At 42.3% G+C, this 18,840-nt stretch overlaps 1 protein-coding gene across 2 annotated transcripts in view; it reads left to right on the forward strand.

The window, feature by feature from the left end:
* The window catches only part of DNER (delta/notch like EGF repeat containing), a 390,866-nt gene that overhangs the window by 186,691 nt on the left and 185,335 nt on the right, over positions 1 to 18,840 (forward strand). For both annotated transcript variants that reach the window (XM_086337448.1, XM_086337457.1), the window contains exon 5: positions 9,139 to 9,284. In XM_086337448.1, the coding sequence (XP_086193574.1) occupies positions 9,139 to 9,284 (146 nt within the window). The remainder of the gene's footprint in view (positions 1 to 9,138; positions 9,285 to 18,840) is intronic.

Genomic DNA, 18,840 nt, shown 5'->3' on the forward strand with positions numbered 1-18,840 from the left:
CCTTATGGCAGAAAGTGAAGAGGAACTCAAAAGCCTCTTGATGAGAGTGAAAGAGGAGAGTGAAAAAGTTGGCTTAAAGCTCAACATTCAGAAAACAAAGATCACGGCATCTGGTCCCATCACTTCATGGGAAATAGACGGGGAAACAGTGGAAACAGTGTCAGACTTTATTTTTGGGGGCTCCAAAGTCACTGAAGATGGTGACTGCAACCATGAAATTAAAAGACGCTTACTCCTTGGAAGAAAAGTTATGATCAACCTAGATAGCATATTAAAAAGCAGAGACATTACTTTGGCAACAAAGGTCTGTCTAGTCAAGGCTATGGTTTTTCCTGTGGTCATGTATGGATGTGAGAGTTGGACTGTGAAGAAGGCTGAGCACTGAAGAATGATGCTTTTGAACTGTGGTGTTGGAGAAGACTCTTGAGAGTCCCTTGGACTGCAAGGAGATCCAACCAGTCCATTCTGAAGGAGATCAGCCCTGGGATTTCTTTGGAAGGAATGATGCTAAAGCTGAAAGTCCAGTACTTTGGCCACCTCATGTGAAGAGTTGACTCATTGGAAAAGACTCTGATGCTGGGAGGGAATGGGGGCAAGAGGAGAAGGGGACGACAGAGGATGAGATGGCTGGATGGCATCACTGACTCGATGGACGTGAGTCAGTGAACTCCGGGAGTTGGTGATGGACAGGGAGGCCTGGCGTGCTGTGATTCATGGGGTCGCAAAGAGCTAGACACGACTGAGTGACTGATCTGATCTGTCCTGTTCTGCCCTTCGCCCTGCCCCCCCCCCCCCACCCTCCCCCCACAGTTGGGTTACGCACATGGGATGCACAATTTCTCCTCTTAGAGAGACTCAGCACTTTAGCCTCATAATCAGAATCATAGACTTGGATTGAACACAGTTATGATTCAAACAAATGTTTACCCGTGAACATTTTCAGAGAACTCTAATTTTACATGCCTTGTGGTCGGAATGAAGGAATCTAAGGCCGCAAACGTGAGAAGATGATGAGATATCCTTCCTTGACAAAAGGTGGGAGAACCCCTGAAACTTTTGCCAGGAAGCCTTCATTTCCTTTTCTCCATTTCTGCTTTCCTTGTCTTGAGTGTCTCCTTTTCCTGTGTCTAATGAAGTTTCTATCTCCTGCTTTGCTTTGCTTTTTCCGTCTTCCTTCTTCCACCCCTCCATCTCTTCTTTTCCCTCCTCTTTTCTTTTTTATTTCCCTTTCCCTTTTATATTTATACTCTTTCTAGTCTTCTTTCTTGCTTTTAATTTAAGCCAGACTTTTGCCTGAGCAACTTCATAGCATCCCATGTGTCATCAGTTCTCCAGTTTTTGAAAAGACCATAGAAGGCACAGGTGTTGACACAAGCTCATTCTCAAGCAGCTCTGCAGACAGAACCGGGCAGTCACCCTTATTCTGACTTGGCCAGTTTTTGTCTTTAGCTGATCAGTTGGTCTACAGATCTTGGAATTCTGAATATAAGGACAAGCCTTTCTATCCAGGCCTGTCTCAGGAATTATGTTACATATATTGATTACATACGATTAAGGAAGAGAGAAAATTCATGACCATTTGCTTGACATTTCTTACAAGCGTGTTAGAAGTGCCATTGTTTGAGGGCTGAGTCAAAGAGGTCACATTGTCTTTTCAGCAGCTCTCCAGTGATCACCCATAAAGCCCTGAAGAACTTCTTTTCTCAAAAGGTGAATTCTGTTTTATTTCAGATTCCTGCTTTTAATGTGAGCCAGGCTTTTGCCTGAGCAATTTCATAGCCTCCCATGTGGCATGAGTTCTCCAGTTTTTGAATAGACCATAGAGCACACTTTCTGCTCCTGGCATGTGGGCTCTCCTGAGGGCTACTTTGCTTTAACCCAGCTGCACTTTGAGGAAACTTAAACTGGATGGGATTACTTTTCAGTGGGCTTCCCCAGTGGCTCAGCAGTAAAGAATCTGCCTGCAGTGCAGAAGATGCAGGAGGTGTGGGTTCAATCCCTGGGTGGGGAAGATCCCCTGGAGAAGTAAGTGACAACCCACTCCAGCATTCTTGCCTGGAAAATTCCATGGACAGAGGAACCTGGTGGGCTACAGTCCACGGGGTCGCAAAGAGTCGGAGGTGACTGAAGAGACTCGGCACACAGGGCGTGCACGCGTGCACACTTTTCAGTAGGAGGAACTCCAAGCATTTCCCCCTTAGACATGGCCAAAGGGAGGTGCAAGCAACTTACCGAAATACCAGACCTCGAAGGAGCCGCTGGGCACCGTTTTCCTCGTGTGAAGAGTGACTGCTGAAAATAACATGCTTGTCATGCTGCGGACTCACTTTCGCATGATTAGGTGACATGATCAGAAATGATGGAGGAATGTGTGACACTCTGCTGCAAAGACTGATTTCTTTAATAGTTTACTAAGGGATTTGAAGATCAAAATACTCAGGCTTATTAAGCAAGTAAAGCTAATAGAGAAACTTGTATCAAAGTTGTCTCCAGGAAGTTTAGAGACTATGATGAGTGAGGGAATATGGCCTAAATATCAGAGTTGTGTAGACTTTCAAAAATAGATGTGTAAAATGTGCTTTCAAGAGGCTCACATGCGTGTCTCTAATTCAAGGTGATTGTTACCTTCACAAGAACACTACTTACGTGACTGAGATTAGTTTTTCTATTGGCCCAGTGGTTCTTAAGTGGAAGCACATGTCCAGATTACTTAGGAAGTCTTTTTAAAACACATGCCTACAGGGGCCTACCCAGACAATTGCTACTGAATCGTTTGTGTTGGAGCCTGGAAATAGGTACTTGGAAAAATCCCCTGCAAAATTGTGAAACATCTGATTTCAAACTAGTTAAGGAGCATAATTCAAAAAGACACACGTACCCCAGTGTTCCCTGAAGCGCTATTCACAGTAGCCAGGACATGGAAGCAGCCTAAATGCCCACTGATGGATGAATGGATAAAGAAGTTGTAGTCCATATATACAATGGAGGAATGAAATTGGGTATTTGTAGAGAAGTGGATGGACTATAAGTCTGTCTTACAGAGTGAAGTAAGTCGGAGAAAAACAAATATTGTTTATTAACTCATATATGCAGAATGTAGAAAAATGGAACAGATGAGCCTATTTTCAGGCAGAAATAGAGACACGACATAGAGAATGGATACGTGGCCATAGGGGAGGAAGGGCAAGGAGAGATGAATTGGGAGATTAGGATTGACATATATACGTTACCATGTGTGAAATAGTGGAATAGAGGAAGCCTGCTGTAAGCGCAGGGAGCTCAGCTCGGTGCTCTGTGGTGACCTAGATGGGTGGGATGCGGGGGAGGTGAGAGGGAGGCTCAAGAGGAGGGGAGCACATATATACATAGAGCTGATCCACTTCGTTGTGCAACAGAAACCTAACAGAACATTGTAAAACAGTTATACTCCAAAAACAAAACAAAACAAAAACTAGTGAAGACCACTGCTCTTGACTGAAAGTTTGGAGTAGCACAAACCAAGGGTGACCCCTCCCTGTAACCTTAAAATCCTGTACGATGCCTGGTTTGTAGAAGTGAGTGTAAGAAATGTTCGCTGAGAAAGTGAAACCAAACTATTCAGAAAACCATATTGTGCATTCATTTAAACTGCTTATTCATTTAAATTTCTACTGGCTTAGTAAATAGTTGAAGAGAATTTTTAAAATAACCATTGAAGAGATGTATCTTCTGGATAATTAGAGAACATTCTGTGATCTAAATGCTTATGAAGGCGACAGATGCTGTAGATTTTTCAAGTAATTTGATGTGAAACTAGAGAACAAAGCAGCGAAATAGACAAATACATTTTTAATTACTATCTGATTTTTACCTCCATTATATTATGGGTAAAATGTCTTTTAGAATAAGAATTCTGGTAGCTCCCCTATGTTGTTCCAGATTCTATTTGTCTATCAAAGTTGATGAGCATTTTTTTTTCAGTAAGCTGGAATTTGTATATTCTAATGATGGCTGTTCTTCCAAGTGCACTCAGATTGACAACACATTCTGGAAAATCCTCTTTGGGATTTGTCTGTGCTGTGCTGGTCCTGTATGCACCTATATCCTGAATTCCTATTTGCCACCTCCATGAGGCTTGTCCCTTGCCCTCAAGGAAGTTTCAGTAAGGGCAGTTTGGTAGGTAATCATCCACGACATAAAATAATCAGAGACCTCTATGTAACAGTGCGGATTGACATTGTGCAGCTGGGAAAGGACTGGGGTATTGCTCGTGAATAAGGTGTGTGTGTTAGTCTCTCAGTTGTGTCCGACTCTTTGTGACCCCATAGATTGTAGCCTGCCAGGCTCCTCTGTCCATGGAATTCTCCAGGTGAGAATCCTGGAGTGGGTTTCTGTGCCCTTCTCCAGGGGATCTTCCTGACCCAGGGATCGAACCTGAGTCTCTTACTTCTCCTGCATTGGCAGGGGGGGTAATAGGAAGCCCAGGTGGTGGTAGTGGTAAAGGTGGGATAGGGTGGGATCTGAGCTATGATGACAGGAGGAGGAGGCGTATTCCAGGGAGAGGTGCTGTGGGAACGTTTGCAGAGTTGGGGTGATCAGGGCGTGTGAAGGCACTGTGAGGAGGAGGTGTGCAGTGTCTGCACGACGCGGGGCCACGGCTGAGAAGTTGAAACTCTACAGAGGAGGTGCGTTTGCCTAAACCATCCTTTTCCTTCTGTTCCAAAGCTAATTTACCATAAAGTTTTCAATAGGAAATCTTAGGAAGAGAGCAACCCTCTATGGGTGTAAAAAGCACTCCTCCTGACTTGCCATGTCCATCTTTACTGAGACACTGGCTCCTAACTACAAACTTGAAGTTGAGGTGGGTCTCTACTGTGACTTGGGTCAATTTCCCAACATGACCTTGATGCTTGTGAACGGAGTTAAATTTTCTGCTGCTGTTTTGAACCCATCTTCTGCCTGTTGAAACATCCCTTGCACTACCATAGTGCTTTGCCTTTTGCAGATTTGTTGTTCCTAGATGCTTTCCAGGGTACAAGAAGCAGGGGGTGAACCTGTCAGACAACCTCACTGTCTGCCTGTGTCCAACTGTCACCATAAAAAGCATCCTTTTTTGATGTTAAAAGAGCCCCAGTTTTGATGATAAATTCTATGGTTACTCTCTTCAGGGGTTGCTACCTTTACTTACATGAGAAAATTGGGGATTTAGAGAGGCATGGCTGTCTAGAATCATTTCTACTCCCCTGTCTTAAGCATCTTTTCTGGGTAACGCAGGAATCTTTCTTCTGGGTGATGAAGGTGTTAATTATAAGTTGTTCATTTTGAAATTAAAAATTATTCCTAAACAAATGAATATTCTTACTAGAAAAAGGTACACTGTCTTTGTTGTTGTTGTTGTTCAGTCTCTAAGTCCTGTCCGATTCTTTGTGACCCCATAAACAGCAGCATGCCAGGATCCATGTCCTTCACTATCTCCTGGGATTTGTTCAGACTCATGTCCGTGGAGTCCATGGTGCCATCCAACCATCTCATCTTCTGTCTCCCCCTTCTCCTTCTGTTCTCAGTCCTTCCCAGCATCAGTGTCTCTTCCAACGAGTCAGCTCTTCACATCAGGTGGCCAGTGTATTGAAGCTTCAGCATCAGTCCTTGCAAAATAATTATCTTGTTGATGCATAGTCCTCACAGTATTATTTCCTTATTTCCAGTTGGAGGCTATTATTTATTTGACATTTATTTCTATCTACTATGTACAGATAGCTATACTTGACATAAAGATCATCATTCAGTGATAATTATGACATATTATTGCTTTTGCAATCAGCGTTCAGCTATGATTGGTCCTGGTTTATTAAATGGTTAAAACCACATTTTGCAATAAGGAATTCATGATTGGAGCCACAGTCAGCTCCTGGTCTTGTTTTTGCTAACTGTATAGAGCTTCTCAATCTTCAGCTGCAAAGAATATAATCAATCTGATTTTGGTATTGGCCATCTGGTGATGTCCATGTATAGAGTCGTCTCTTGTGTTGTTAAAAGGGGGTGTTTGCTATGACCAGTGCGTTCTCTTGGCAAAACTCTGTCAGCCTTTGCCCTGCTCCATTTTGTACTCCAAGGCCAAACTTGCCTGTTACTCCGGGTATCTCTTAACTTCCTACTTTTGCATTCCAGTCCCCTATGATGAAAAGAACATATTTTTTGGGTGTTTGTTCTAGAAGGTCTTGTAGATCTTCATAGAACCGTTCAACTTCAGCGTCTTTGGCATTACTGGTTGAGTCATAGACTTGGATTACTGTGATATTGAATGGTGTGCCTTGGAAACGAACAGAGATCATTCTGTCGTTTTTGAGATTGTATCCAAGTACTGTGTTTTGGACTCTTTTGTTGAATATGAGGGCTACTCCATTTCTTCTAAGGGATTCTTGTCCACAGTAGTAGATATAATAGTCATCTGAATTAAATTTGCCCATTCGAGTCCACTTTAGTTTGCTGATTCTTTTTTTTATTTTATTTTTTATTTTTTTATTTTTTTTTTTAATTCTTCCAATTTTATTTTATTTTTAAACTTTACATAATTGTATTAGTTTTGCCAAATATCAAAATGAATCCGCCACAGGTATACATGTGTTCCCCATCCCGAACCCTCCTCCCTCCTCCCTCCCCATACCATCCCTCTGGGCCGTCCCAGTGCACCAGCCCCAAGCATCCAGCATCATGCATCGAACCTGGACTGGCAACTCGTTTCCTACATGATATTTTACATGTTTCATTGCCATTCTCTCAAATCTTCCCACCCTCTCCCTCTCCCACAGAGTCCATAAGACTGTTCTATACATCAGTGTCTCTTTTGCTGTCTCGTACACCGGGTAATTGTTACCATCTTTCTAAATTCCATATATGTGCGTTAGTATACTGTATTTATGTTTTTCCTTCTGGCTTACTTCACTCTGTATAATAGGCTCCAGTTTCATCCACCTCATTAGAACTGATTCAAATGTATTCTTTTTAATGGCTGAGTAATACTCCATTGTGTATATGTACCACAGCTTTCTTATCCATTCATCTGCTGATGGACATCTAGGTTGCTTCCATGTCTTGGCTATTATAAACAGTGCTGCGATGAACATTGGGGTACACGTGTCTCTTTCCCTTCTGGTTTCCTCAGTATGTATGCCCAGCAGTGGGGTTGCTGGATCATAAGGCAGTTCTATTTCCAGTTTTTTAAGGAATCTCCACACTGTTCTCCATAGTGGCTGTACTAGTTTGCATTCCCACCAACAGTGTAAGAGGGTTCCCTTTTCTCCACACCCTCTCCAGCATTTATTATTTGTAGACTTTTGGATCGCAGCCATTCTGACTGGTGTGAAATGGTACCTCATAGTGGTTTTGATTTGCATTTCTCTGATAATGAGTGATGTTGAGCATCTTTTCATGTGTTTGTTAGCCATCTGTATGTCTTTTTTGGAGAAATGTCTATTTAGTTCTTTGGCCCATTTTTTGATTGGGTCGTTTATTTTTCTGGAGTTGAGCTGTAGGAGTTGCTTGTATATTTTTGAGATTAGTAGATGGAGAAATATACCATGTTCATGGATTGGAAGAATCAATATAGTGAAAATGAGTATACTACCCAAAGCAATTTATAGATTCAACGCAATCCCTATCAAGCTACCAACAGTATTCTTCACAGAGCTAGAACAAATAATTTCACAATTTGTATGGAAATACAAAAAACCTCGAATAGCCAAAGCGATCTTGAGAAAGAAGAATGGAACTGGAGGAATCAACCTACCTGACTTCAGGCTCTACTACAAAGCCACAGTTATCAAGACAGTATGGTACTGGCACAAAGACAGAAATATTGATCAATGGAATAAAATAGAAAGCCCAGAGATAAATCCACGCACATATGGACACCTTATCTTCGACAAAGGAGGCAAGAATATACAATGGATTAAAGACAATCTCTTTAACAAGTGGTGCTGGGAAATCTGGTCAACCACTTGTAAAAGAATGAAACTGGACCACTTTCTAACACCATACACAAAAATAAACTCAAAATGGATTAAAGATCTAAACGTAAGACCAGAAACTATAAAACTCCTAGAGGAGAACATAGGCAAAACACTCTCTGACATACATCACAGCAGGATCCTCTATGACCCACCTCCCAGAATATTGGAAATAAAAGCAAAAATAAACAAATGGGACCTAATTAACCTTAAAAGCTTCTGCACATCAAAGGAAACTATTAGCAAGGTGAAAAGACAGCCTTCAGAATGGGAGAAAATAATAGCAAATGAAGCAACCGACAAACAGTTTGCTGATTCTTAAAATATTGATGTTCATTCTTGCCATCTCCTGTTTGACCACTTCTGATTTACCTTGATTCATGGATCTAGCATTCCAGGTTCCTGTGCAATATTGTTCTTTACAGCATCAGACTTTACTTCCATCACCAGTCACATCCACAACTAGGCGTTGTTTTCGCTTTGGCTCTGTCTCTTCATTCTTTCTGGAGTTATTTCTCCACTCTTCTCCAGTAGCATATTGGGCACCTACCAACCTGGGCAGTTCATCTTTCAATGTCTTATCTTTCTGCCTTTTCATACTGTTCATGGGGTTCTCAAGGCAAGAATACTGAAGTGGTTGAAGTTGATACCATGCAGTCAGATTGGTGATCAAGTTGATATTTAGTAATAAATTCAATGTAAAATGTGTCTCATGTTGCATGCCACTGTGAGGGCACTGAGTTGTTCACACAAACCCATAGCAGGGGAGATTTACTGCTTGCGACTACTCAAAGTAGCCAAGAGAATGGAGAGCTGGGAGTTGCAAGATAGTGGCTCCCAGGGAAAAGACAGCTTCAAAAGCAGGGCTGGAATTCAGACAGAGTGGCCCCTAGAGGGCAGGAAAAGGATCTCAGGTGATGTCGGAGTGCCTGGGGTCCTCCGAGTCAGGCGTTCCTTGTGATTCTTGGGAAGAATGTCCTACCTTAATGGCCCGAGGTCTGAATGACCACTGGCCACGTACTTTATTCCTTGGCCTGACTTACTGCATTTTGATTTTTTTGCCAGAATTGATTCTTGTGTAATCTATATCCATAGTCTTGTCAAAAGAATGTTGGTCAAGCTTTACATTTCCTATTATCCTGCTTTCTTTTAGGTTTTGTGAATGATTCTGTTACTAAATCTATCGTGGCTTTGCGCTTGACTCTGGTGGTGAAGACCAGCACCTGTGTGCCGGGGGAGAGCCGTGCAAATGACCTGGAGTGCTCAGGAAGAGGAAGGTGCTCCACGAAGCCGTCAGAGGTGAGGGGGACACCTGGGAGATTTGCAAATGCATGTTTACATTAAGGTATATTTACATATAAGCACACACACATGTATATGTGTATATACATATACACATATACATATACATGTATATGGACTGCAGACCCCTAGGCTCCTCTGTCCATGGAATTTTCCAGGCAAGAATACTGGAGTGGCTTGCCATTTCCTTCCCCAGGGGATCTTTCCAACCCAAGGATTGAATCCTGGTCTGCTGAGTTGCAGGTAGATGCTTTACTGTCTGAGCCACCAGGGAAGCCCATCAATTCAGTTCAGTCGCTCAGTAGTGTCCAACTCTTTGCAGCCCCATGGACTGCAGCACGCCAGGATTCCCTGTCCATCACCAGCTCCCAGAGCTTGCTCAAACCCATGTCTGTTGAGTTGGTGATGCCATCCAACCATGTCATCCTCTGTCATCCCCTTCTGCTCCTACCTTCAATCTTTCCCAGCATCAAGGTCTTTTCCAATGAGTCAATTCCTCCCATCAGGTGGCCAAAGTATTGGAGTTTCAGCTTCAGCACTTGTCCTTCCAATGGATATTCAGGACTGATTTTCTTTAGGATTGACAGGATTGATCTCCTTGCAGTCCAAGGGAAGCCTATATATATATATACACACACATATATATGTTGTGTGTTTGTGTGTATGTGTGTATAAAGAATGAAAGAGGAGAGAGCAAGTGCATTTGCTGAAAATATCCCCAAATTTCTGGTTTCAATTATTTGTATGCAACTTACAGATATATAAATTTCCATATAATTTTCAAGGTAAATACTGGAAAATTGTGCAGTGCTGGACCCCCTTACTTTGGTAACAAGTAGAGATTTTGTGAGAAGTAATTATCATATCTGGTCACAGAATCAAGAGAAGCAGAAGAAAGAAAAGCTAAGACAGTTATCTATTTCCCTGTTGTGACCTAATTCCCTTCTGAGACTGCGTGTCCCTAGTGGTGACAACAGAGTTACAGAAGTGAGGGAAAAGTAAGAAGGATTGGGGAGGAGGCAGGGTGAGAAGGCTGATCCACTCTGGCCTTTGTGGACCGGGGCCATCAGCTCTGGAAGACGTGAGTCCTGGGGCTCGCTGGTGCTCCAGTGGTTAGGACTTCATCTTCCAAGGCAGGGGATATGGGTTCAATTCCTGGTGAGGGAGCTAAGATACCACATGCCTCTTGGCCAAAAAACTGAAACATCAAACAGAAGCAGTATTGTAGAAAATTCAATAAAGACTTTAAAAAAATGGTTCACATCAAAAAAAAACCTTAAAAAACAAGAGACTTGAGCCTTGTCTCCCCTTCTCTTTAGCATCTGACATCACATGGGGAAGCCTGAGAGTTCCTGTTTTCTTCTTTCTTGGCCAGCTTGGACTTACTTCTTCTCTATCCTGAAAGTGAAAGTGAAGTCGCTCAGTCGTGTCCAACTCTTTGCGACCCCATGGACAGTAGCCCGTGGAATTTTCCAGGCAAGAGTACTGGAGTGCATTGTCATTTCCTTCTCCAGGGGATCAAACCCGGGTTTCCTGCATTGCAGGCAGAGACTTTACCTCTGAAGGGAAGCTTTATTTATCCACTTATTCTATTAATAAATAAATAAAGGCTATTGAGTGTTCTTCTGTGACCATCCAAGTTAGTACAGAAGTGTGAGAAGTGATGGAAGCAGTGGGGTACTTGTTTGATAAGGAAGTTCTAGAAGAGATGAACGTGAGAGGCTGAGGAAGGCCAGCCTCTCGAGGTGGAAAATCATCAGATCTTCCCAGTGAGGCTGCAAAGAGGAGGCGCAAGGGTCTTCCCCAAATTCACTCTTCTTTTTAATATATATTTACTGAAGTATAGTTGACTTACAGTGTTTCAGGTGTGCAAGCAAGGTGATTCAGTCATATGCAATGCGGGAGACCTGGGTCCTATCCCTGGGTTGGGAAGATCCCCTGGAGAAGGGAAAGGCTACCCACTCCAGTATTCTTGCCTGGAGAATTCCATGGACTATCATTGGGTCACAAAGAGTTGGGCACAACTGAGCGACTTTCACTTTCACTTCACTTTCATACGCATATATTATTGTTGAGATTATTTCCCGTATAGGTTATCACAAGATATTGACTATCGTTCCCTGTGCTATACAGTAAACCTTTGTTGCTCATTGCATATCTATTTTTAAATGGGAAATCTAGCATTTTATTCATACTAAGTCAAATAAGTGGAATCAAAATGTCATAAATTTTTTAGTTAGGCAAAAATGCATAAGTTTTCTAAAATATATATTATACTTATTTTGTCTATATTGTATACAAAAGCTTTTCTACTATGCTTGACAAAAGCTTGAGAAAGGACATCAAAAAAAGAAAACTTTTTAAAAAAGTCTTAAAGGAAAAAAAATAATAATTGCCCCAAGAGCCAAAAATAAATGGGAACTGGAAAAAAAAAAAGTCTTATTTATTTTATTTATGTGGCATGGTGGGTCTCAGTTGAGGCCCTCAGGAACTTGTATTGAGTTGCATGAACTCTCTGGTTGTGGTATGCGGGCTTAGTTGCTCTGTGGCATGTGGCATGTGGAATCTTAGTTCCTGGACCAGAGGTGGAACCTGTGTCCCCAGCATTGCAAGGCAGATTTGTAGCCACTAGACCACCAGGGAAGTCTCCCCAAATTCATTCTTAATATTCCCAGTGACCAATTCTGCAGCCTGGTTAGCCCTCAAAAGCCATGTGGATGGCAGGGAAATGTCTTCAATGAAGAACCAAGGGCTATGCTTGGAATCTGGGACTCATAGAGTGCTTTCTCTTATAATGTGACCCTTCTGGGGACACTTTTCAGCTGAAAAGCATTTGCCAGGTTATCTTAAGACATCCGTGTTGGTGACATTTGGCCTGCCTTTGGGTTTCATCTGCATGAAAGCTTAGCTCAGAGGCTCTGCCTCTTAGAATGGACTTATTCCAAAGGCGGTAGACGTATTTAGCACCTGGCAGGCTACTTGGCAAATGTCAGAGCTCTTTGTTTCTTTGAAAAAATGACTCAAAAGCCTTGGAATCCAGGCTAACGTCAGCACAGCTTCTTATGGCTCCAGCTCCTTTGAAGAGCTCTGAGTGCCCTGGCCAGAGATAACACCTCTACCCTCCGTCTGCACCTCCCAGTTCCACACCAGGTGCTTCTAAAGTGCTGTTGATTCTGTCAAAGCCTGCATTTACCTTCATTGAATTTAAGGAAACTGTGACCAGTCATCTCATCTGAGACACGATAATTACCCCCTGGTGACTGTAAGCAAGTGGTTAGGCTGGAATTACCATGTTGTTCATAGACCTACCACATTGTTATCTTGGAGAGAAATGTCTGGAAACCAGCCTTATTGTTCCTCAAAAGCTGAACGAGCCATGGTAGGAGTGAGAATGGAAAGGTGGGGAATCTTTCCTATGTCTATTTGAGTCCTGTGGGTTTCTGTGATTGTCGTCATGGCTGTTGAAGAGATTTAGGAGTAGTTTGCTAGTAATAAAAGACTTGTTCTCAAGATTCTTTCTTTTTATTGTTTCTTAAAATTAGAAATTATATAGTCCAACCTTTCACCTAATGCAAGAATCTATTCCATCGGACAAAACAAAAAGAACTGTATTTGGTGGTTTAATTTTATTGTTTCTAATCATTTTTCTATTGTTTTGTTAGATCATCCATCAAAATAAAAGCAATTCTGTTACTTCCACACTACTCTCATTTGATAATGGAACTCATTTCTCTTTTGTTGGAAGTGCTTTAGCTGGAGAATATTTCACAATTTCGAGTGATGGGTGGTTTGTGACAAAGCGTTTGTTCGCTGTTCTTAGATATCCCACCAACCTGGGAAGGCTTTTTAGGAGCTATTCCTAAAAACTAGAGTATAGTTGCTTCACAGTGTTGTGTAGTTTCTGCTGTACAATGAAGTGAATCAACCATGTGGTGTTAGTTGCTCAATTGTATCCAACTCTTTGTGACCCCGTGGAGCCTGCCAGGCTCCTCAGTCCATGAAATTCTTTAGGCATGAATGTTGGAGTGGGTAGCCATTCCCTTCTCCAGTGGATCTTCTCAACCCAGATATGTATGCATATATCCCCTCCCTCTTGGACCTCCCTCGACACCCCCATGCCACCTGTGTAGACCCATGTAGGTCATCACAGAGCACGGAGCTGAGCCCCCACTGCTATACAGGAGGTTTCCATTAACTATCACTTTACACATGGCAGTGCATATACCCTGAGAAGACCATAATTCGAAGAGACACATGCATCCCAGTATTCACTGCAGCACTATTTGCATTAGCCAGGACATGGAAGCAACCTAAGTGTCCATCGGCAGATGAGTGGATAAAAGAGTTATGATACATATATACACTGGAATATTACCCAACCATAGAAAGGAATACAATGGGTCATTTGTAGAGACATGGATGGACCTAGGGTCTGTCATACAGAGTGAACTAACTCAGAAATAGAGAAACAAATATCGTATATTAATGCATATATGTAGAATCTAGAAAGATGGTACAGATGAACCTGTTTTCCGGGTAGGAAAAAAGACACAGACTTTGAGAATGGACAGGTGGGCATGGTGGGGAAGGGGAGGGGGGACAAAGTGGGAGACTGGGAGCTCTCTATTTTTGAAGACTGCTTTTGTTACAAGGGTTAATTCTGATCTTCTTTATGCAAGAATCTTTGGCTGTTGACCACTCCTTCTTGAACTTTGTCCGCAAGGTTGGCTGCTGCCTGTTTGATGATTCTTTAATTACCTTAAAGGTAACTGTCATGGCTCTTTCTGATGTGGACCTTTAGCCTTCTTTTGATCAGTTAGGTTTCACGACTCTGTCTCCCAAGAGTAAGAGATGTGTATTAATCAGAGTTTTCCAGAGAAATAGAACCAATAGGATATATCTACATGTGTCTCTATGTGTGTCTGTGTTATATGGGGTTGTATATAGATAGAAAATTTATGTAATTTTAATATTTATTAATATTATATACATGTACATGTACACACAAACACACACATATATAAGTCAATCAATTAAAGACATTTGTTTTAAGGAATAGGTTCATTGTTATTGTTGTTTGGTCACTAAGTCATGTCTGACTCTTTGAGACCCCATGAACTGCAGCACACCAGGCTTCCCTGTCCTTCATTATCTCCTGAGTTTGCTCAAACTCATGTCCATTGAGTTGGTGATTCCATCCAACCATCTCATCCTCTGTCACCCGCTTCCCTTCCTGCCCTCAATCTTTCCCAACATCAGGGTATTTTCCAATGAGTTGGATTTTCACATCAGATGGCCAAAGTATTAGAGCTTCAGCTTCAGTATCAACACTTCCAATGAATATTCAGTGTTGATTTCCTAGAGGATTGACTTGTTTGATCTCCTTGCTGTCCAAGGGACTCTCAAGAGTCTTCTCCAGCACTGCAGTTTGAAAAAATCAGTTCTTCGGTGCTTAGCCTTCCTTATGGTCCAACTCTCACAATTGTACACGACTACTAGAAAAACCATAGGCTTGACTATACGGACCTTTGTTGGTAAAGTGGTATCTCTTCTTTTTAATATGCTGTCTAGGTTTGTCGTAGCTTTTCTACCAACGAGCAAGCATCATTTAATTCATGGTGTTCATTATGGCTCTACCATTATGAAGTCTTGGGGAATCAAAAATCTAATGGAGGATGCTGGGCTGAAGATTCAGTAAAGAGTTGCAATTCTTACAGAGGCAATCTGCAGGTGAACAAGGAAGAGCTCATGTTGCATCTGAAATCTGAAGGCAGAATTCCTTTTGCTGGAGAAGGTCAGCATTTTGGTCCATTCTGGCCTCAACTGATTGGATGAGGCCCACCCTCATTATGGAGGGCAATCTGCATTACTCTGAATTCACTGGTTTAAATGAGAATTTCATCCAAAAGCACCATCACAGGAACATTCAGAAGAGTCAGTTCAGTTTAGTCACTCAGTTGTTTCTGACTCTTTGTGACCCCATGGACAGCAGCACAACAGGCTTCCCTCTCTATCACTAACTCCCGAAATTTACTCAAACTCATGTCCATCTAGTTGGTGATGCCATTCAAGCATCTCATCCTCTGTTGTCCCCTTCTCCTCCTGCCTTCAATCTTTCCCAGCATCAGGGTCTTTGCAATGAGTCGTTCTTTTCATCAGGTGACCAAAGTATTGAAGTTTCAGCTTCAGCATCTGTCCTTCCAAAGAATATTCAGGACTGATTTCCTTTAGGATTGACTGGTTGGATCTCCTTGCAGTCCTAGGGACTCTTAAGAATCTTCTCCAATACCACAGTTCAAAAGCATCAATTCTTCAGTGCTCAGCTTTCTTTATAGTCCAACTCTCACATCCATACATAACTACTGTAAAAACCATAGCTTTGACTAGACAGACCTTTGTCAGCAAAGTAATGTCTCTGCTTTTTAATATACTGTCTAGGTTTGTAATAACTTTTCTTCCAAGGAGCAAGCATCTTTTAATTTCATGGCTGTAGTCACCATCTGCAGTGATTTTGGAGCCCCCCAAAATAAAGTCTCTTACTGTTTCCATTGTTTCTCTATTTGCCATTAAGTGATGGGACTGTATGCCATGATCTTAGTTTTCTGAATGTTGAACTTTAAGTCAACTTTTTCGCTCTCCTCTTTCACTGTCATCAAGAGGCTCTTTAGTTCTTCTTCACTTTCTGCCATAAGGGTGATGTCATCTGCATATCATGAGGTCATTGATATTTCTCCCAGCAATCTTGATTCCAGTTTGTGCTTCATCAATCCCGGAATTTCACATGATGTATTCTGCATATAAGTTAAATAAGCAGGGTGACAATATACAGCCTTGATGTACTCCTTTCCCGATTTGGAACCAGGAAATCCCATCTTCTGAAGCTTGTTGCTTCTTGACCTGCATACAGATTTCTCAAGAGGCAGGTCAGGTGGTCTGGTATTCCCATCTCTTGATGAATTTTCAAGTTTGTTGTGATCCACACAGTAGAAAGCTTTGGCATAGTCAATTAAGCAGAAGTAGATGTTTTCCTGGAACTATCTTGCTTTTTTGATGATCCAACGGATATTGGCAATTTGATCTCTGGTTCCTCTGCCTTTTCTAAATCCAGGTTGAACTTATGGATGTTCACAGTTCATGTACTGTTGAAGCCTGGCTTGGAGAATTTTGAGCATTACTTTGCTAGTGTGTGAGATGAGTGCAATTGTGTGGTAGTTTGAGCATTCTTTGGCATTGCCTTTCTTTGGGATCGGAATGAAAACTGACCTTTTCCAGTCCTGTGGCTACTGCTGAGTTTTCCAAATTTGCTGGCATATTGAGTGCAGCACTTTCATAGCATCATCTTTTTCAGGATTTGAAATAGCTCAACTGGAATTCCATCACCTCCACTAGCTTTGTTCATAGGGATGCTTCCTAAGGCCCACTTAACTTTTCATTTCAGGATATCTGGCTCTAGGTGAGTGTGAGTGATCATACCATTGTGGTTATCTGGGTCATCAAGATCTATTTTGTACAGTTCTTTTGTGTATTCTTGCCACCTCTTCTGAATATCTTCTGTTTCTGTTTGCTTCATACCATTTCTGTCCTTTATTGAGCCCATCTTTGCATGAAATGTTCCCTTGGTATCTCTCATCTTCTTGAAAAGATCTCTTGTCTTTCCCACTGCATTGTTTTCCTCTATTTCTTTGCACTGATCACTGAGGAAGGCTTTCATATCTCTCCTTGCTATTCTTTGGAAATCTGGATTCAAATGGGTATATCTTTCCTTTTCTCCTTTGCCTTTCATTTCTCTTCTTCCCTGATAGCTCAATTGATAAAGAATCTGCCTGTAAAGCAGGAGACCCTGGTTTGCTCCTTGGGTCAGGCAGATCTGCTGGAGAAGGGATAGGCTACCCACTGCAGTATTCTTGGGCTTCCCTTGTGGCTCAGATAAAGAATCCGCTTGCAATGTGGGAGACCTGGGTTCGATTCCTGGGTTGTGAAGATCCCTTGGAGAAGGGGAAGACTACCCACTCCAGTATTCTGGTCTGGAGAATTCCATGAACTGTGTAGTCCATGGAGTTGCAAAGAGTTAGATATGACTGAGTGACTTTCACTTCCATTCAGAATAATATTCAATCAATTATCTAGGCATATGGCCCAGCCAAGTTGCCACATAAAATTAACTGTCACAAGATTCTTTCCATTTTTTTCTCTCTGATTCATTATGGTTCCCTTTCTACCCAGTTACATCCTTTTCCCACAAAATTAAAGGATTGGTTTTAAATTTTGGATTCCCTAGCATTCACCTGAGGCTGTTGACAAGAAGTCTTATTCCAGGCCCACCACTTAGATTATGATGCCTTTTGTTGGGCAGCCAGGAACTTCTCATGCAAAAGTCAATTATGGACCATCATTCTGAAAAGAGAGGTCTCAAGAGCAGTGCTTATCATCTTCCTATTCCTGCTGATTCCCTAAAACAAAAAGGCACTATCTTTTATTCGAAGGTTTTATTGCTGATCATTTCAAGATCACATGGAGTTAATGAAAAGATAAATGCTGATAAGTGAGGTGGTCCAATCCATATCCCAAAGCTTTCCTGCTCATTGACCCTGGTCTGTATTGATAGGCAGATGGGGTCAGGCCTCCATCCTTAGAAGGTTCTTTAGAGATCTCTAGTTCCTGCCTTCTGAGTCCAGCATCCTTAGGCTGTTTAAATTGGAAACTAGAGCTACTCTAGTAGCTACTCAGACTTTGTTTGGAAAGACAATCGGGCTGTCATCATGGCCAGAAGCCATTCTCATTCCCTTCATGAGTCAGTGTCTTAATTCTGTGCTGAGATATGGGCTTGTGCATGAGCAAAGCCATGGCATGGTGGCTTCTGAAGATCCCTGGCTTTCTGTGACTTCCCTCCCTACTCTTGGAAGTCGAGGGTTCAAGCCCTGGGAAGCTCTGGTCTTCCTATAGCTGAGTTCTTTTGGTTAAGCTGGGCTTAGAAATGCGTCAGTGACCTGAACTGGTTGCTTTGTCTATTGCTTGGTAATATCCACTGTCCTTTTTCTACAGCCGATGTGGTCTAGGTAGGGGACACTGTCCTTCTAGGAGCCTGTCTGCCTCATGTCAACACCCCTCTGTGTCTTTTTCCCTTTTTCAAAAATTTCTGCCTTTGGTAGGGCTCCAGGTAAATTCCCATTTCTGAGGGTTGTTTATTTCAGTTCTGACTCCCAGAACAGAGTGAGGAGCCAGCTATGAGTTGCGTTCCTGGCACCCCTTCCAGCTGCTAGCCTCAGCCCCTCTCACAGCCCCTGCCTCCCTGCTCCCCAACTCCTCCCTCACATCTGCACAGTTTTCTCATGCCCTTTCCTCCACCTGTAATGCCCAGTGTCTCACCACCCTGCCCCAGCCCTCTGCCCCCTGCCCTCCCACCTGCCCAATTATATTTCAGGTTCGGCTCAAAATCTTTTTCCTTCTGGGATGCTGTCCCTCCTCCCTTAGTGCAAACTCTCTCTTCTCAAGTCCCGTACATTTTATTTTTCTTATGAGACACATTTGATTTATGCTTATATTTCATGTTGTT

This window comes from Bos grunniens, chromosome 2 (assembly GCF_055505025.1).
Source record: "Bos grunniens cultivar Pamir isolate PY7600 chromosome 2, Bosgru_T2T1.0, whole genome shotgun sequence".
Taxonomy (NCBI): Eukaryota; Metazoa; Chordata; class Mammalia; order Artiodactyla; family Bovidae; genus Bos; species Bos grunniens.